Here is a 21571-nt window from a genome sequence, read left to right on the forward strand (position 1 = left end):
TGGTGTGTTTATCTCCCTGTAACTTAGTGGTTCGGCAAATGTGATTGGTGGAATAAGTACCAGGCTTAAATAAAACAAAAAAAGTTAAGTCCTGGGGTTGATTCATTTGAGGCAGTGCCCCAGCATGACCACAGTCTAATGGCTGAAACAAGTAAAAGATAAAAGCAAAGTGTTTACACCCATATTACTAAAATTTCTAGCTATAAATATATAGGAGTGGCTGTGTGGTAAGTAGCTTGCTTACCAACCACATGGTTCCGGGTTCAGTCCCACTGCGTGGCATCTTGGGCAAGTGTCTTCTGCTATAACCTCGGGCTGACCAAAGCCTTGTGAGTGGATTTGGTAGACGGAAACTAAAAGAAGCCCGTCGTATATATGTATATATATGTGTATGTGTCTGTGTCTGTGTTTGTCCCCCTAGCATTGCTTGACAACCGATGCTGGTGTGTTTATGTCCTCCGTAACTTAGCGGTTCGGCAAAAGAGACCCATAGAATAAGTACTGGGCTTACAAAGAATAAGTCTTGGGGTCGATTTGCTCAACAAAAGGCGGTGCTCCAGCATGGCCGCAGTCAAATGACTGAAACAAGTAAAAGAGTAAAGAGTATATCATCATTTTAGCATGCACCTTTCTATGCTCGCATGGTTTGGATGGAAATCATTGAGGTGGATTTTCTACGGCCAAAAGCCCTTCCTGTCGCCAACCCTCACCTGTTTCCAAGTGTGTGCGTGTATGTATATATATATATATATATATATAGATATATATATAGAGAGAGAGAGAGAGAGAGAGAGAGAGAGAGAGACACACACATACATACATACAGCAAGATGATGGATGGTTGATCTGTCTTAAAACACAGATACTAGATTGCAATTGGTTACTTCTTAACTAGTATTTGAATCCCACAAATATAAGTTATGTTCATTATTAACAAGTTGAGGGAGCCTTTACATACTTGCTCAAATTGCAAGAAAAGGTAGCCAAGTCTCTTCATATCACACCCTACTAGCTTCACACCACTAGAAGGATCAGTCTTCACACTTCTACTGTGGAGTACAAGTCTTCGTGAGAATGACAAGGTGTAAGTTATCTTGGCCCTATATATATATATATATATATATATCACCATCATCATTTAATATCTGCTTTCCATGTAGGCATGGGGTGGACAGTTTAACAGGAGCCAGCCAGGTAGAAGACTACTCCAGGTGACTGTGTCTGTTTTGGCATGATTTTTACAGATGGTTGCCCTTCCTAACACCAATCACCCTAAAGAGTGGACTGAGTGCTTTTTGCATGATTAAGAATGAGGACAGAAACAGGTGTGTTGCTGAAGAGGAGATACATGGTTACCCAGAGAGAGAGAGAGAGAGTTAACAAGAAAGTGGACAGAAACAGGTGTGCTGCTTTAAAGGAGATGCATGGTTACCAAGCCAGAGGTAAGAACAAGAGAAGTGGGGACAGAGGGATCAAGGATGAGGGCAGAAACAGGTATGCTGCTGAAGAGGAGATACATGGTTACCCAGCCAGAAGGAAGAGGAAAGGAAAGAGAGAGAGAAAGTGGGAGACAGCAAGAGAGAGCAGGGAAGAAATGGTGGCAAAGAGTCAGGGTACAGTTGCAAGGAATGGGGTTCAGAGCATAGATGAGATGGTAGAGTAAGGAAAGGAGAGATCAATGATGGCAGGGGCCAGGACATATTACCAAGGTATGGAAGTCATAATATAGATGGCAGGGTATTGCTAAGAAGTTGCAAGTAGGGAGAGGAGATGGAGAATGTTGTAACTGATGAGAACTTACATAGATAGCAATGATACAGTGAGCAGGGGAGTGAGGACAGGATTGGCAAATGGAAGATAATCATAGAGTATGAAGAGGAAATGTGTGGAAGAGAGGAGAGGAGATGCAGTTTGGGACCGAAGATGTTCTTTGGATCAAATCAATAAAAAATATAAATCATATTAAAAACATCAATGTCACACTTATTAATTTTCTTTTCTGAAAGCTCAGGCTTTGTATCTACACAAAACGCAATTTTCAATCTTACTAGCATCATCATCATTATTATACAAAGGGGCAAGATGGCAGACTCGTTAGCATACCAGGCAAAATGCTTAGCAACATTTCATCCAACTATGTTCTGAGTTCAAATTCTGCCAAGGTCAACTTTGCCTTCCATTCCTTTGGGGGTCAATAAATTAAGTACCAATCAAGTACTGGGATCAATGTGATCGATTTTCCCCATCCCCCAAAATTTCAGTCCTTATACCCTAGATGTCTCGCAAACAACTTGCACATGCAAGTGCTACCAGTCAAAAGCTTTGTATACCGGAAACTAGCAAGTGTATGGGGTCATCAGGAGAGAATGCGCGCCGTTTCGGGGCCTATCTCTTGACGGCATCAATGCGCACCAGCCCCCCTCACTGATATGAGGCCCCACTTGTTAGATCAGCAGGTTATTAAAATAAGCTCAATATCCTTCTATCCATCGCTCATCGTCTCTTTTTAACCAAATCCAGTGGCTAGCCTTCTCCACTGTAGATTGGATATCAGTCATGGTGGTATTGACTTTACGATGAGTTAGGCCTAGCGATAACAACAGTCGTCTCACGCTGTGTCCTACAAACCCTCTACATCCGACTTTGATAGCAAAATGTTCCGCTTTCCAGCCTACGTCTTCACATTCCTCGAGGAGGTTTTCATAACAGTTCAATTTTCGAGCCCGAGCGGCGTCCATATTATCTTCATGAAGAACCGTTAACTCGACTATATTTACAATGTTCCTTCTTTCACACCACATCAAAATATCTGTATTTTTCGTAATTGGGATGGGAAAGAAAACCTGGCACCCAGGTAAATCTGCAGTTACCTCCCAATAGCCGTTCCACTTTTCATTTCTCTCAGAAAGTTTCTTGATCTTCTTCTTGAAACGGATCTGCTGACCTGGTCGCACGAAGGTAACAAAATCTCTAGATGGTACTTTTAACGGTTTTTTTCTCAGTGTTGTTGAGATGAATTTGGTTCTTTATAGCATTGAAGATAACCTTAATGACCAAGTTGTGCCTCCATGTGTACCTGTTCAATGCTAATGAACAGTTGGAAAGAATATGTTTCAGTGTACCGACCCTTCCACATTTGCAGATGTCATTCTCTGAGACGTTCCATCTTACTAGATTCGTAGGTGATGGCAAAACATCATAAGATGAACGAATCAGGAAACTCAGCCGAGATGTCGTCCACTTCCACATCTCATCCCAACTTATCTTCCTCTCAACAACATGTTCTTCACATCTCGTCATCTGACCTTGATGAACACATCGGATCAAATGAAGCTCTCTTCTCTCTGCTTCTCTTGTTTTGACGCTGTTGCTAATAACAGATCTGCGTTCACTCCGCATCATGCTTGCAAATGGTCTGAACTGATCCGCGCCAAAACCAAATCCTTTCCGATGGTTCTGCGTTGCTTCCACCATATCTCTGTGTATAAGAGAAGACAAGATGTCATCAGTTTCTGCTTCTGCTTTCCACTTCCTGGCTGCTTTCACCTCTGGTGGGTTATGCGTGATTTCCATATCCTTCGATTCTCTCAGCATCATGACTGTCCGTATCTTCCCCAGCTTATATATTTCGACTATTGATGCTATTGGTAGCTGCAATGAACCTCTTTTATGATAAAAAGCTGAACTGTTCAACATACGAGGTAGACCTAGCCACTTTCTAATGAACGCATTAAATTCTTGTTCAATGATTTCAACTCGTGACAATGCTACTTCGTATATTAAAAGTGGCCACGCGAGTACAAGCCGAACTGCAAGCACCAAATTTTATAGTTACCTGGTAACTTCGAATTATCAATCGCCGATAACCCAGCCTCGGCCTGTTTCATAATTTCAATCCCACGACTTCTCTCTGACAATGTTCCAGCGTATACTCGTCCCAAGCTCTTGACGGGCTCTTCCTTGACTGTTGGAATGCTTTCTTCAGATATTCGAAACTTAAATTCTTTCTGCACTCCCTTAACAAATGTCAGACTACGCGACTTTTTTGCTCTAAATCGCATCCTTGACCACCTCACAAGTTTGTCTAATCTCAAGAGGGCATTCTGCATGATTTGTTTATCTGTAGCTAGAAGTGTCACGTCATCCATGAAGGCTTTCTTAGGCGATTGTACATGGACGATTTGTTCCAAAAAATCTACAGCTTTCAAAATCATCTCCATGACTAAGATAAACCATGTGACAGATATTGTACAGCCAGCAGCAATGCAATCTCCAATCGGAGCCAATCTGTTGTAGAATCTCCGGTTGTAAACCTCATTTCGAAACTGTCATAGTACATCCTCATTACTTTGATCACTTTGTCTGGAATGTGGAAGTGGTCCATGGCTCTCGTGTGTAATTCGTGTGGCACTGAACCATATGTGTTAGCTAGATCGAGCCATACCACATTCAGACTTTTCCTGTTCTGTTTGGTGTCCTGGATCGCTTTCCAAATCGAAAAACAGTGTTCAACGCATCCAGGGATCCCGGGAATCCCGTTATTCTGTAAATATGTCACTGTTCTCCTCGACAGAATTCCCATAAAGATCTTGCCTTTCACATTCAATAAGGATATCGGCTTAAACTGTTTAATGGTCTTTGCATTGGCCTCTTTCGGCAGGTATATACCTTCTGCCTGACACCAATCCTCTACTATAGTCTCCTCGCGCCACAGTTGTCGGAGTAGGACAAAGAGCTTCTTTCGCAGACGATTGCAGTACTTGTAGACTTTATATGAGATGCCATCACCTCCTGGGGCACTCTTTGCTCTAGCTTTTCTTACGAAGTCATTCACCTCTCTCTCCCTGATGTCCCCAATCTGGAATTCGATATCAGGTCCTGAGAGATGATTTAGCCCATGTAGAGGTGGCAGTGGCTGGTTACGGAGAGAATCGCTGTCGGTTTCCTTGATATGAGCATCCAATTCTTCTTTTGTGCATGATAAAGAACCAGTCTTCGGTTCATTGAACAGCTTCTTAATAAACCCGTACGGGTCCTTCAGAAACTGCCTCCGAGTCCTTTTACTCTCCTTTCGACGCTCATATCGGCAGATATGTCATTGCACATAACGACATTTCCTCTTCAAATCGTTATACAGCAGCGCAAGGCCAGGTTTCTCATCTAGTGTAGCACATCTCCATCGCTTTCTTAGGTTGGTCTTTTCCTTCCTCAACTGCTGTAATTTCCTGATCCTCCTGCTTGGTCCACACTTTCCTTTCTCTAGTCGGATATTCTCTTTTACTCCAAATAAATATTTTCCTATATCGTATATTGAGCTTGATAATTTACCCAGTTTCTCCACTGTAGAGCCTGTCATTTTATAAAGAGCCCGACAAACCTTGTTTTCAAACTCTTTATATTTCCCTTTCTCATTAGCAGCAGGCCACAAAACCCTCGGTTTCCTCTGAGTATTATCCGATGCACCAGTTTCATGACTTGTAGTTTCATCACGTGAAGAGGTCTCTGCAGTAGCATTTATCGATCCGCTGTGGTTTGAGTCCGGGGATGATTTGCCACGTGTTTTACGATCTGATGATCCACACTGCTCTGTCCTCTTCTCACAAGTCTTTCCCTGATGTATCTTCAAGCCCATCACAGTTGCAAAGGTTCTATAGCGCTGCTTGCATCCAAAGTTGTTTGCATTTCGTTCACTGTTTGAATGAATAACCGTACTCGTTCCCAAGGTCATTCCCGTGCTGACTGGGTTTGATTGATTCTCGACTCCCCCCTCTCAGTCAATCGTGGGGCTGTCATTTCCATTCATTTCTGTTACAATATATTACAAAGGCGAGGATCGTAAGTCCGCAGCCTCCACCGGTCTTTCCTGGTGTCGATAGTCTTTCCTATTGTCCGCTCGTCTTTCCGAGCAGTCCTCTTGTCTTTCCAAGATGCCTAACCGTCTTTCCGGTTTGTCAGTGGTTCCCTACCACAAGGTCTTAGATGTCTTGCAAACAACTTGCACATGCAAGTGCTACCAGTTAAAAGCTCCGTATACCAGAAGCCAGCAAGTGTATGGGGTCATCAGGAGAGAATGCCTGCCGTTTCGGGGCCTACCTCTCGACGGCATCAATGCGCACCGGCCCCCCTCACTGATATGAGGCTCCGCTTCCTAGATCAATTATTATTATTATTATTATTATTGTTATTATTAGCAGCAGCAGCAGTAAGGCAGTGAGTAGCAGAATCCTCAGTACCCTGGGTATTTCGTCCATCATTTCATTCTGAGTTCAAATTCCACTGAGCTCGACTTTGCTTTTCATCCTTTCAGGATTGACAAAATAAGTACCAGTAGAATACTGGGATCAAAGTAATCAACTAATGAACTATTTCCCTCTCCAAAAATTTCAGGTCTTGCACCTATAGATGAAAGGATTTTATTATTATTATTATTATTGTGCATGAGGCTGTAAGCTGGCAGAATCATTAGCACACCGGACAAAATGCTTAGTGGCATTTCATCCATCCTTATATTCTGAGTTCAAATTCCACTGAGGTCGACTTTGCCTTTCATCCTTTTGGGGTTGATGAATTAAGTACCAGTGAAATATTGGGGTTGATGTAATTGACTAGTTCCCTCCCACCAAATTTCAGGCCTAGTGCCTACAACAGAAAGAAGAAGAAGAAGAGTCGCCGCCGTCATCGTCGTCATCATCATCATTCAGTAGTCTTATTTTTATCACGGTGCTTTCACTGCACTACTATGTACCTTGGTTATGCGCTGTGGTTTGTTGTGATGCTCTTATTTTTACTGTATTGAAAGTGTTACATAGGCTGTTGTGCAGTGCCTAGTAGTGCTATTTTTTGTATGTTATATATACTTGTTAGTCCTGGTGTTTTTGTTATGTATTTGTCTGAATATATTTTTCATCATACCTAATGCGCCTACTATAACAGGAATTGTTTGTTTTTAGACTCCACATTCGTGTTACCTCTATTTCCAGATCTCTGTATTTTAAAAGTTTCTCTGTTTCTTTAAGAGAAACATTATCATCTGTTGATATTAATACATCGATAAGAAAGCATTTTTTCTTGATGATCTCTAGCAACTATATCCAGTCTATTGGCTTTAATTTCTCTATCTGTGAGTATTAGCATATTCCAGAGTCTGGTTGCTTTCTCATTTTCTGTGACCTTTTCTGGTGTGTGCCTATATCATCTTTTTTCTATTGTTATTCCATAGTGTTGGCATAGCTTTCAGTGTATATAGATTCCAACTTTGTCGTGTCTGTGAATATATTCCTTCTTAGCCAAGACTTGGCAGCCAGAGACAATATGATTTATTGTTTCTTCTCCATCTCCACATATTCTGCAGTTACGTGTTATGTTTCTTTTCATTATATGTTTTCGGAAATTTCTGGTGGGGAGGCTTTGGTCTTGTGCTGCAATTAAAAATCCTTCAGTCTCTGCTTTGAGTCCTGAGCTTCTCAACCATTGCTGGGATTTTGCTTTGTCTATTTCTTTTGCATTTAGTTTAACCCAGTATTTGCCATGAAGGGGGTTTTCTTGCCATCGTTTTATCATGGTTCGTTGCTGTTCTATTTTTAGTTTGGATTTCATTTGTTTTATAGCTTTTGTTGTTTCTTCTTCTTCTTCTTCTTCATATTTGTTAGGTGGTATGATTTCTTGTTTGTATTTGTCAGCTTCCTTAAATACTGAGAACAGTTTTTTGTTTTGCTCGTGTTTTGCCGCTATTTGTATCATTTTTCCTTCCTTCTGAAGTAAATATTTTTGCAGTCCTATGGTGGTTATTTTATAGTAGTTTTCCAGCTGTATAAGTCCTCTACCACCTTCTATACGTTGTATATATAGCCTTTCTATGTCAGATTTTGGGTGACGCATCCTAGATCCTGTCATTATTTTTCTTGTTTTCCTATCTATTTTGGTCAGTTCATTTAGTGTCCAGTTAAGGATAGTGTAGCTGTAACTTATAACTTGACATCATTTTCTCAGGATCCATTGTTGTCCCAGTTTTAGTTTGGATTTCAGTTGTTTTACAGCTTTTGTTGTTTCTTCTTTTTCTTCATAGTTGTTAGATACTATGACTTCTTTTTTGTATTTGTCAGTTTCCTTAAAGACTGAAAACAGTTTTTTGTTTTGTTCATGTTTTGTAGTTATTTGTATTAGTTTTCCTTGCTTCTGAAGTTGGTATTTCTGTAGTCCTATGGTGGTTATTTTGTAATAGTTTTCAAGCTGCATAAGGCCTTTACCATCTTTGATATGTTGTTGGATTTTGGGTGGTGCATCCTAATTCCTGTTATTATTTTTCTTATTTTCCTGTCTATTCTGATTAGTTCATTTAGGGTCCAGTTAAGAATACTGAAGCTGGGATGTCTAGAGTGCTGATACCTATTATCTTGTTTTTTGTATTGAGCTCTGTTTTCAGAATTAATCTAACTCATCTATAGCATTCTTTTCTTATCTTCTCTTTCATTTGTGTGTTGTATCATATCTAGTTCATTGATTCCTAAGTATTTGGTCTAATTTTCATATTCCATTAGCTTTATCTAGTGTGATGTTACTACTCTTAACTAGTTTTCCTCTTTTCAAGGTTGCTTTGACACATTTTTCTAAGCCAAATTTCATGCTTATTTTTTGATAAATCTATGTACTGTCTGTAGTAATGTTTCCAGATGTTTATCATTTGTAGGGTACAGTTTTAGATCATCCATATATAAGAGGCGGCTGGTTGTTTTGACGTGACAATTGTATCTACATCCAGTTCTGTTTAGCATGTCAGAGAAAGGTGTCAGTGCCAAGAAGAATAGGAGTGGAGAAAGCACGTCTTCCTGGAATATTCCTCTTCTAATGGCTTCGGTTTTTATGAGTCCCTCTTTTGTCTAGAGCTGTAGTACTGTCTGCCATTTATTCATGGAATGTTTTATATATCTTATGATTATTGGTGCTACCTTGTTCATGGCTTGTATTTCTAGGATACATGTGTGAGGAATACTATCAAAAGCCTTTGAGTAATTGATCCAGGCCATACTTAGACCTTCTTTCTGCAGCTGTCTTCAGTTATGGCTTTATTGATCAGTAGCTGATCTTTACAGCCATATGAGCCCTTGCAGCATCCCTTCTACTCTTCTGGAAACAGATTGTTTTCTTCAAGTTGTTTGCTCATTCTCTGCGATATTATTGCAGTTCAGTTGTTGCAGGGGTCCAGAGTTGTTCAGGTGCTGTGTCTGTTCTTTCGATATGTCTTTGCTGAGGTTGTTCATTCACCAACCATATTTCTTTCCAAAATTCTTCCACTTCTTCTGCTATTGGTGCTGTACTGATTTCTATTTTATTTTTGCCAAGTTCTTGGTAGAATCTTTGGGGTTGGAGTTGAACTGTTTGTTTTGTTCAAAGAAATGTTGGCATTTCTCATACCGTTAGATTCTTTGTGCTTTGGCAAGGACATCTTGCTTTAGTTGTTCTTTTACTTCAGGTATACCTTGCTCTGTAATTTTGTAATTTATGTAGCATTTATCTTCCCTTACTGTCGCTTAGTAGTGTTGATTGTCTACTAGTTTCATTAAGGATTGATAGATCTTTTCTTTTCTTTTCTATTTTTTCTGGATATTATTTACCCATAGGGTTTGTTTGGGTGGTGATGCTCCTATTTGGATGGGTTTTAGAGGGTATCCAGCTTTTTTTGTGTCCACAGAGGCTGCTGCATATATTATATCATTTAGCCTGGTCATACTGACATTTGTTTCTGCTATTTATTATCAATTTTAATTTTGGGGAGGTATAATCAGTGGTCCATACTGAGATCTGTGGCTTTCAATTCTTTGATTATGCTCATTTGCAGAATATTATAATCATTAGTTTCACCTTTGCTCTTTCCAGATTTTAGATTTGTTTCATATTGCCTCCCATTCATATTTGTGTCTGTGGTGTTCTTGTTTGGCGCCTTTTGCTCATCCTTATACATTCCTCTGATCAGGGTTTGTTGTCTTTCGTTGTTCACTTCATTTTTGTTGGACATGTAACGTCTGTCTTTGTGTTTTACAGTCCCATTACTTCTGACATTATTTGGCATTGCTGTGTGGTTACTATCTACGTTTTACTATGAATTTTTTCGTTTAAGCATTCTATTTCTATTTCTGATATTTTTTTGCTTTGAGATTATATCTCCGTATGTTAGCTAGTTTATTAAGGGTTCAATGCTGTATCCAAATCATAATTTAGATTATTTTTCTTCCAGATTTTATATGTATATGTTGTGTTGTGTTTTCATTCTGTGGGTAGAGCTTCAATGTAAAATAAGCATATATGACTGAAATATATTCCTCACATGATTTTTCAATTTTATTTGCAGGACATGAGGAATAACATCTGGCCCTCTGTTTTGATGGTCATCATTTTCATAGGGTACCGGTCCATTCATTTCTAGGGTAAAATGGTTTTGCACAAGTAGTTTTTCATACTTTTAGTATAACAAGTTTAAAGCATGCATTTCCCATTTGTTATCCTTGGGTTGAATAATACAGGTATTATTTATTTTTCATTTTTTTCTGTACATGGCGGTTGAGGATGGAAATGGTCTGATGTTGGTTGGATCATAATGTGGTGAGCGTGTTTACATGTGTTGTGCGAGTGATGGAGATGATACACAGTTAAAATACATCACTTCATTATTATTATTATTATCATCATTATTGTGCATGCCATTGTGCTACAATAAATATTCGGCTTCAGTTCTCTGTTAGCATTCCTCTACTTACTCACCAAGGGCAAAAATCCGAATCTAAAGCTTCATGTCTATTTAATACATTATTGTTACATACAGAATATGAAAGAAGCCGAGTTTTCAAAATAGAAAGACTTAAAAAATAGTGGTAGCAAAGCTGTAAGTCATAGATACTGTTGGTCTTTATGACAAAACAATAAGGAATCTATTCAGAGACCACAAATCCATAACACCACACCATGAGAAAACCTTGATTAAAGAAGAAACAACCAAATGTGTGTGTACATATGCATGCCTGCATGTGTGCATGTGTGAGTATGTGTATAAAATATACATATCTTTTATTTATTCCACTCATTGGCCTGTAGCCATAGTGGTGCACCATTTTGAAGGGTTTAGTCAAAAAATTGACTCCAGAGCTTTTTTTTTTAATGCCTGGTACATATTCTATCAATGTGTTTTTGAACCACTAAGTTATGGGGACATTAACAGGCCAACATCAATTTCCAAGCAGTGGTGGTAGACACACACATTTATATTGTATGGGCTTCTTTCAGTTTCCATCTACCAAATCCACTCACAAGGCTTTGGTTGATCTGAGGCTACAGTAGAAGATACTTGCCCAAGGTGCCGCACAGTGGGACTGAACTCAAAACCACGTGGTAGAGAAACAAACTCCTCACCACATAGCCATGCTATATAAAAAATATGTCAGCAATCAAAAACAATAACACAATACTATAAAACAATAAATTTGTATGAGCCTTTCCCCTACAAAATTGATCTCCTTTATTTTCAACATCTCAGAGTTAATAGAGACTGTCACATGGAGTCGCTTTCCAATCACAGTGACCAAGTTAGATACCTATATACCTGTAGCTTCTCACCTTTCAGGCCCTCAGAGAAATCAATGTTTTTATGGTGACAATAGCAAATCCTACAACTGGTATAAAAAACAACTAGCTAAGTTACCTATTCAAGTGCCTCCACTCATCTCTCATTCTTTGAATCAGTGAGCATCAATGAAGCTTTCTTTATCCAACTTTCTATTTAATACAAGATTCAGCTAGATCATTTCTTTCTTTCCTTCTGAACATTAACAAAATTGACAATATATCTAACAACACACAATTCTATGGCAACAATATCACCTGTCATTCCTGCTTAACATTTCCCATACTGATGACACCAACATGTAACTTAGGCCTTCACCGATTGGCTTGCACAGTTTCTGTGACGAGACCTAAACATATCACGTAGTAACATGAACATCACACAGTTACATCACCCAACTTTATTACAAATCTTCTTCAAATCTCCTACTATCTTTAAAAGAAAAGTATGCATTACTATAGGCGCAGGAGTGGCTGTGTGGTAAGTAGCTTGCTTACCAACCACATGGTTCCGGGTTCAGTCCCACTGCGTGGCATCTTGGGCAAGTGTCTTCTACTATAGGCCCGGGCCGACCAATGCCTTGTGAGTGGATTTGGTAGACGGAAACTGAAAGGAGCCTGTCGTATATATGTATATATATATATATATATGTATATATATGTGTGTCTTTGAGTGTTTGTGTTTGTCCCCCTAGCATTGCTTGACAACTGATGCTGGTGTGTTTATGTCCCCGTCACTTAGCGGTTCGGCAAAAGAGACCGATAGAATAAGTACTGGGCTTACAAAGAATAAGTCCCGGGGTCAATTTGCTCGACTAAAGGCGGTGCTCCAGCATGGCCGCAGTCAAATGACTGAAACAAGTAAAAGAGAGTAAAGAGTAAAGAGTATTAGATAATGGAGAGAAAAAAGTGGGATGATGTTGGTTGGGAAGACATAAGTTTGTCTGATTAGAGCTGACACAGGGGCTACATAGCAAAAATAAACCAATGAAGAAGATTCTATGTGGTTAATTGAACTGTTAGAAATAGCAACGAACTCTCCTTTAAGTAACATCTTAAATGGTAAAGACTCCCTTTGGTCATGAATGACCATGGGATGCGACTAGAAAGTTCCCCTCCGAGGCACAAGCCTGGGCAAAGTTGTTAATGGAAGAACAGCAGTCACCCATGCACACCAGCCTCTCCTCTCCATGCCACCAATGTTATCCAAAGGAAAGGCAAAGGGGCCAATACAGCTTGGCACCAGTGATGTCGCAACTCATTTCTACAGCTGAGTAAACTGGATCAACATGAAATAAAGTTTCTTGCTCAAGAACACAACCCACAGCCCAGTCCAGGAATCAAATGGAATGCTCAGCTACATGCATGTCAATTTCACGAGCAGGCTGTTCTATCGATTGGATCAACTGGAATCCTCGTCATCGCAACCAATGGAGCACCAGCTGATATAATAGGAATTAACAAGAAGCTTGGGATCAGTTCAATCAAATTTACACCTCCCTACAAATATAATCTTGTGTTTAACCCTCAATCAAGATAATAATCTCTCAAACTACTAATTAAAACAATTCTAGTTATTTGATAAATAACTAACAATTCTAGTTATTGGCCAGCGCCACCTTGACTGGCTTCTGTGTCGGTGACACGTAAAAAGCACCATCCGAACGTGACAGATGCCAGCGCCACCTTGACTGGCTTCTGTGCCGGTGACACGTAAAAAGCACCATCCGAACGTGACAGATGCCAGCGCCACCTTGACTGGCTTCTGTGCCGGTGACACGTAAAAAGCACCATCCGAACGTGACAGATGCCAGCGCCGCCTTGACTGGCTTCTGTGCCGGTGACACGTAAAAAGCACCATCCGAACGTGACAGATGCCAGCGCCGCCTTGACTGGCTTCTGTGCCAGTGACACGTAAAAAGCACCATCCGAACGTGACAGATGCCAGCGCCGCCTTGACTGGCTTCTGTGCCGGTGGCACGTAAAAGCACCCACTACACTCACAGAGTGGTTGGCGTTAGGAAGGGCATCAAGCTGTAGAAACACTGCCAGATCAGACTGGAGCCTGGTGCAGCCTCCTGGCTTCCCAGACCCCAGTCGAACCGTCCAACCCTTGCTAGCACGGAAAACGGACATTAAATGATGATGATGAAATCTACTTACGATCTTTTTTTTCTGATTTTTCTCCGAAATTAAGATTTTCAGTTTCCCCTCTTCTATCGACTGCAATGATTTTGTCAATCTCTTCATTGTATTTCTTGTTGTATCTTCTAGAAGCTGAATAGTATGCCTCAAGGACAATTTTTAAAATACTTGTACAGGCAGTAAGATTGAAGTCATCTGAAATGAGAGAGATTAAATTTTACAAAGTTACTATTCTGATTTCAACTGTTGTTCAGTCATTGATTTTACATCTATTTTACCATGCTGGTATAGGTTGAACAAAGACTACTTTGACACAGCATTTTATGGCCAAATGTCTTTCTTGTTGCCAACACTTAAAAGCTATTCAAGAAAGGGGTCTCCTTATTCCACTGGATTTTGAAAGCTCAGAGCAACAAGTTGTAATGCCAACAAGGAATATAAATATCACATCAGCAACAGGCAAAGATGTGGAATGTCAACATTCACACACACACTGAGGTGCAGGCATGGTTGTGTGGTAAGAAACTTGCTTCCCATCCACATGGTTCTGGGTTCAGTGCCACTGTGTGACACCTCAGGCCAACCAAAGCTTTGCAAGTAGATTTGGTAGACAGAACCTGAAAGAAGCCTGCTCTCTCTCTCTCTCTCTCTCTCTGTGTGTGTGTATGTGTGTGTGTGTGTGTGTGTGTGAGGGGTCTATTTATTCCCCCCTCACCGCTTGACAACTGGTGTTGTTGTGTTTACATCCCTGTAACTTAGCAGTTCAGCAAAAGAGACTAACAGGATAAGTACTAGACTTAAAAAATAAGACTGAGGGTTGATTTATCTGACTAAAATCCTTCAAGACAGTGCTCCAGCATGGAGCACAGTAAAATGACTGAAAAGAATAAAAGAATATATCATCATCATTGCTTAACGTCCATCTTCCATGCAAATACATATGGGCTTCACTTTTTTGGTTTTGTTTTTTGTTTTATACAGCAAACAACTCCTTACCCACACAACTCTGCTCATACTTTATCCACACAGTCATACCCCCACCTATCTTAATAAATTGAGAGGACATTAAAGTGTTTTTGTGCTACTCTGTACTACAGAATAAATCTACAGATTTTAGCCATCATAGGTGACAGACAGATGTCATCTCCTTGACTTTTAGGACAATATTTTTGTGAACAGGAAAAGAGGACACGGCCAGACTAGTTTCCAACTTGCATTGAAATTTCACCTGAGTGAAACTCTTACCACAGCTGTGTGGTAAGAAGTTTGCTTCACTACAACATGGTTCCAGGTTCAGCTCCAGTGTGTGGCACCTTGTGAGTGGATGTGGTAGATGAAAACTGAAAGAAGCCCCTCATATATATATATATATATATATATATATATGTATGCATGTATGTGTATGTGTGTGTGTCTTTGTATCTGAGTTTGTGGCCCACCACTGCTTAACAACCGGTGTTGATGTGTTTATCTCCCTGTAACTTAGTGGTTCGGCAAATGTGATTGGTGGAATAAGTACCAGGCTTAAATAAAACAAAAAAAGTTAAGTCCTGGGGTTGATTCATTTGAGGCAGTGCCCCAGCATGACCACAGTCTAATGGCTGAAACAAGTAAAAGATAAAAGCAAAGTGTTTACACCCATATTACTAAAATTTTAGCTAATAAATATAGGAGTGGCTGTGTGGTAAGTAGCTTGCTAACAAACCACATGGTTCCGGGTTCAGTCCCACTGCGTGGCATCTTGGGCAAGTGTCTTCTGCTATAGCCCCGGGCCGACCAATGCCTTGTGAGTGGATTTGGTAGACGGAAACTGAAAGAAGCCTGTCGTATATATGTATATATGTGTATGTGTGTGTGTGTGTTTGTGTTTGTCCCCCTAGCATTGCTTGACAACCGATGCTGGTGTGCTTATGTCCCCGTTACTTAGCGGTTCGGCAAAAGAGACCGATAGAATAAGTACTAAAGGCGGTGCTCCAGCATGGCCGCAGTCAAAATGACTGAAATAAGTAAAAGAGTAAAAGAGTAAAGAGAGTATATATGTATATATATATGTGTATATGTGTGTGTCTGTGTTCGTCCCCCTAGCATTGCTTGACAACCGATGCTGGTGTGTTTATGTCCTCCGTAACTTAGTGATTCAGCAAAAGAGACCGATAGAATAAGTACTGGGCTTACAAAGAATAAGTCCTGGGGTCGATTTGCTCGACTAAAGGCGGTGCTCCAGCATGGCCGCAGTCAAATGACTGAAAGAAGTAAAAGAGTAAAGAGTATATCATCATTTTAGCATGCACCTTTCTATGCTCGCATGGTTTGGATGGAAATCATTGAGGTGGATTTTCTACGGCCAAAAGCCCTTCCTGTCGCCAACCCTCACCTGTTTCCAAGTGTGTGCGTGTATGTATATATATATATATATATATATATATATATATATATATATAGAGAGAGAGAGAGAGAGAGAGAGACACACACACACATACATACAGCAAGATGATGGATGGTTGATCTGTCTTAAAACACAGATACTAGATTGCAATTGGTTACTTCTTAACTAGTATTTGAATCCCACAAATATAAGTTATGTTCATTATTAACAAGTTGAGGGAGCCTTTACATACTTGCCCAAATTGCAAGAAAAGGTAGCCAAGTCTCTTCATATCACACCCTACTAGCTTACAAAATGGCCACTGCAGTTCCAGACAGACAAAAACAGAAGCAAGTTGCTCAATCAGAGTTAACAACAACAATCTTTCATTTCACTTGTTTCATTCATTTGACTGCAGCCATGCTGGAGCATCACCTTGAAGGTCTTTTGCCAAACAAATTGACTTCAGGACTTATTTTTTTCTAAGCCTGGTACCATTATTCTATCAGCGTCTTTTGCTGAATCACTACGTTAGGGGACACAAACACACCAACACTAGTTGTCAAGTGGTGGTAGGGAACAAACACAGACACAAAGAGATAAACATATACACATCATTTTATATATATATATATAACTGTTTCCGTCTACCAAATCCACTCACAAGGCTTTGGTCGGCCCAAGGCTATTGTAGAAGACATTTGCCCAAGGTGCCATGCAGTGGGACTGAACCTGGAACTATGTGGTTGGGAAGCAAGCTTCTTACCACACATCCATGCCTGCACCTTAAAGCAATTAAATTTTCTATATTTCTACTCGCGATTATATATATAGTCTTCTACCTGGACAGCTCCTGTCAAACTATCCAACCCATGATAGCATGGAAAAGGGACGTTAAATGATGATGATGATATATATATATTAGTGTCTGTATTTATCATTAATGTCAGATGACAAATAATCTATGGTGGCAATAATTCATGTAATGACATACATATGGACCATTCTCATGTGATGTACACGACAGTCAGACACATGTTGTAAATCTTGATCATTTACAAGAATTGTACTGATTTGTTTTTTGGAATAAACTTTGACTGCCCGGGCAAAAAATTTTTTACCAAGAATGTATGCTGAATTTTTTGAAGAGGACCCAAAGCATATGATGTATGTGACATTGCACAAAATATCTTGCTTCGCCTGAAAATATTAACTGTGAATTCCTCTGAATCTCTCCAGAGCAGCCAAAAATGCTTCATGATGTTTATTTACATTAAACTTTGAATTAAAACAATGCTAATATCTTTGCTCAACATTAATGTTTGTGGTAACAATTCTCATTTACCTGGAGTGACCTGCATGACGAAAATAGGTGTAGCATTTTCAAGATAAATATTTTCTGTCTTCCAAACAGAGTAGATCTGGAAGAAAATGTCCCAGTATCAATATTTGTCCATATATGAACCATTTCAACATACCTTTATAAGTGTATAGTGATTTTTCTGGACATTCTAGAAATTTTTGAAAATCTGTTTTAACTTTCATGAGAATGATCCACATTCATTCTTAATATGTTCTAGAAGATTCGAACATGTGTTAATTGCCATTGTGTTTTATCATCGGAGAAAAACCACCTTTAAATGAATGTGTCTTCATAACAAACTTGATTCATAGGCGCAGGAGTGGCTGTGTGGTAAGTAGCTTGCTAACCAACCACATGGTTCCGGGTTCAGTCCCACTGCGTGGCATCTTGGGCAAGTGTCTTCTGCTATAGCCCCGGGCCGACCAATGCCTTGTGAGTGGATTTGGTAGACGGAAACTGAAAGAAGCCCGTCGTATATATGTATATATATATAAGTGTGTGTATATGTTTGTGTGTCTGTGTTTGTCCCCCCAGCATTGCTTGACAACCGATGCTGGTGTGTTTACGTCCCCGTCACTTAGCGGTTCGGCAAAAGAGACCGATAGAATAAGTACTGGGCTTACAAAGAATAAGTCCCGGGGTTGATTTGCTCGACTAAAGGCGGTGCTCCAGCATGGCCGCAGTCAAATGACTGAAACAAGTAAAAGAGTAAAGAGTAAAGAGTAATAGGGTTAAGGGTACTTTGGGACAATGATGTTTTGACCTTGTTGTATGCCTCTCAGCCAAAGCTATTCCAGACCAATGAATCTAAAAGATTTTTGAGGCTCTTGTTTACAGGATTCAGCAAATAAAATATTTGCTGATGAATGCTGATGTCTGTTAAAGAAAATACAAAATTCTTTTGAGAGACTTTTAAAAATTTACTAAGAGTAAATTTACTAAGAGAACTACTGAAAAGTTCATAGGCTGACTAACACACTCTCATGAAATGTGACCAAATGAACTTTATTTTTCAATCTAGTCTCCCTCATAGTCCACACATTCCTCTCACCAGCGATGCAATGCTTGGATCCCACTGGTGGAAAAGCTTTCATCCTGTTAGTAAAAAAAGTCATCCACGGCAGACATGATGTTATCATCACAGCGAGACTGGTTCCCAGCTAAGTATCTTTCCATTTTGGGGAACAGATGATAGTTAGATAGGGGCCAAATCAGGGGGGTAGGGAGTAGGGTGATCAATCAACGCAAAGTCACACTTATCCACAGCAGCCATTCAAAGCAAGGACGTCTGCGCTGGAGCATTGTCCTGGTGAAACAAGACCCTTTTCATCAGTTTTCCCGGACATTTAGTCTTGATAGTCTTTTGTAATTGCTTCAGCAAGTTGGCATAGGACTATCCATTGATCTTGTGGCCCTTTCGAAAACAGTCAGTAAACACAATGTCTTTTGCATCGCCAAAACTTTCATCATGCAGGTTCATTGTGCAGAATATTCTCAACTCTCTCACAGGATATGCTAATAGCATTGGCTATTGGATTTATAGTCAATCACCTGTCATCCATCTGCATGTGGTGAACACAATCAATATTTTCCTTGGTGGTGGCAGTTTCAGGAAATTGAGACCTTGGGTCATCTTCAAGACTCTCCCTTCCCCTCCTAAATCCAGCTTCCCACTTTTGCACAGTTGATAAAGCTGGAGCATCATTTCCTAATGTAACAAGCATATCAGCATGAATGTCACTGCGGGGCTAAGCCCTTTTTTCTGCAGGTACTTGATAACATCACAATGCTAAATTTTGTCCATTTTCAAGAGAAGTTGCTACTAGTTATATTTGAAGTGTTCTTTGAGCAGTGAGATGTCAGTTTACCTGGAAAGAGATAATGCAGTTATTCGTAAGGAGAGCTGAAATTAATCCATGTAAGATTTCACAGTTCTAACATCACTCTTTCATCGTCAGCCTATGAACTTTTCAGCCCACCCTCACATGACAAAAAACAACATATTCTAATATGATGTTTAAATATTTACCAATAAATTCTTGTTTTTCTTCACTATGACAGAGTAGGTAACAACGAGGAAAAAATGTGTGTGGATCTGTTTCGTCATACCAAGGAAGATTTCGTAAATTCAAGCACAAACCAACCTGTAATATAATAAAAATTTACACTTCATATTACACCTGGAAATAAGGGTTTTTATCAACAGCTCCAATTTTTGTTCTTTTTTTTTTTTTTTTTGCTTTCATATTAGTTAAATCAATTAATAGTTAGAAATCTTAGCTTCAATCATCTGAAAATTATTTAAAATTAATTTAAATACATGCTATCTTTAAATATTTTTTTTAAGTTGAATCAAATGACAATGATGTTATATAAAGCATAAATAAACTATTATATTCATAGAGGTGAACAAAATCAAAAATATTGATTTTAATCATAATGATGGAGAGGAGTAAACATTTTCTCTTTCCTTAATACTAAGAAGTGCATAGTATGAGGGAGATTTGGCTACTATTTCTAGCAAATTGAACAACCACACAGAGAGTATCTTATTGGCTCATTTGTTGAAGTGTATAAGTAAATAAAAACTAAAGGAAAAACAGACACTAGCAAACACACACACACACAAACGTATATATATATATATATGTGGCTCACTGGTTAGAGCACCGAACTTACGACCGTGAGGTTGTGAGTTCGAATCCCGAACTGGGCTGCATGTTGTGTTCTTGAGCAAAACACTTTATTTCACATTGCTCCAGTTCCCTCAGCTGTAGAAATGAGTTGCGACTCCACTGGTGCCAAGCTGTATCGTCCCCTTTGCCTTTCCCTAGGATAACATCGATGGTGTAGAGAGGGAAGGCTGGTATGCATGGGCGACTGCTGGTCTTCCATAAACAACCTTGCCCAGACTTGTGCCTCAGAGGGTAACTTTCTAGGTGCAATCCTATGGTCATTCATGACCAAAGGGAGGCCCCAACATATATACATATATATATATATATATATATATATATGTATGTATATATATATATATATTATATAATATATACATATATATATATATACATATATATTATATACATATATAGATATATACATATATATATAGTATATATATATATATATACATATATATATATATAATATATATATATAATATATATATATATGTATATATATATATATGTATTATATATATATATATGTATATATATATATAATATGTATAATATATATAATATATATATATATATATGTATATATATAGATATATGTATATATATATATAATATATATATATGTATATATATATGTATGTATATATATATATATATATATTATATATATATATATATATATGATATGTATATATATATGTATAATATATATATAGTATATATATATATATATATGTTATATATATATATAATTATATATATATATATATGTATATATATTATATGTATATATATATATATATGTATAATATATATATATGTATATATATATATAATATATATATATATAATATATAATATATATAATATATATAATATATATATATATATTATATATTATATATATATAATAAAATATTAGGGAATAAATCCTAACTTACAGGGAAAATCAGATTTAGGATTGAATCCAATTTTATAGTAAAATATTATATTATATTAAATTAGAGATAAAACCACTATTAGGCAAATCAAACAGTGAAAAACATAAGCCAATACATAAAATTAATTTAACTTATATTATTTTAAATATATTTAAAATAAAATAATATAAATTAAATTAAATTAATTTTATGTATTGGCTTATGTTTTTCACTGTTTGATTTGCCTAATAGTGGTTTTATCTCTAATTTAATATAATATATATATATAATATATATATATTATATATATGTATATATAAATAATATAATAAATTTGACAGGGGCAATTCTTGTTTTAGGATTCTCGATCAAATGGCTGGGTGGAATTGCGTGAAAAATGACACAGATGTGTAGAATAATCCAGTGGTGATACTGGGCTTTGTATTTTTTCATAGCTCCCATGGTTACTGAGATAATCTACTATAAT

At 38.3% G+C, this 21571-nt stretch overlaps 1 protein-coding gene across 2 annotated transcripts in view; it reads right to left on the reverse strand.

Annotated features, from left to right (window-relative positions):
* Positions 1-21571, reverse strand: part of LOC115209774 (tubulin monoglycylase TTLL3-like) — a 140839-nt gene that overhangs the window by 36378 nt on the left and 82890 nt on the right. For both annotated transcript variants that reach the window (XM_029778288.2, XM_036501609.1), the window contains exons 8-9: positions 19513-19627; positions 13774-13950 (exon numbers count right to left, since the gene is read on the reverse strand). In XM_029778288.2, coding sequence (XP_029634148.1) covers positions 13774-13950; positions 19513-19627 — 292 coding nt within the window. The remainder of the gene's footprint in view (positions 1-13773; positions 13951-19512; positions 19628-21571) is intronic.

This window comes from Octopus sinensis, linkage group LG3 (assembly GCF_006345805.1).
Source record: "Octopus sinensis linkage group LG3, ASM634580v1, whole genome shotgun sequence".
In the NCBI taxonomy this organism is placed as follows: domain Eukaryota; kingdom Metazoa; phylum Mollusca; class Cephalopoda; order Octopoda; family Octopodidae; genus Octopus; species Octopus sinensis.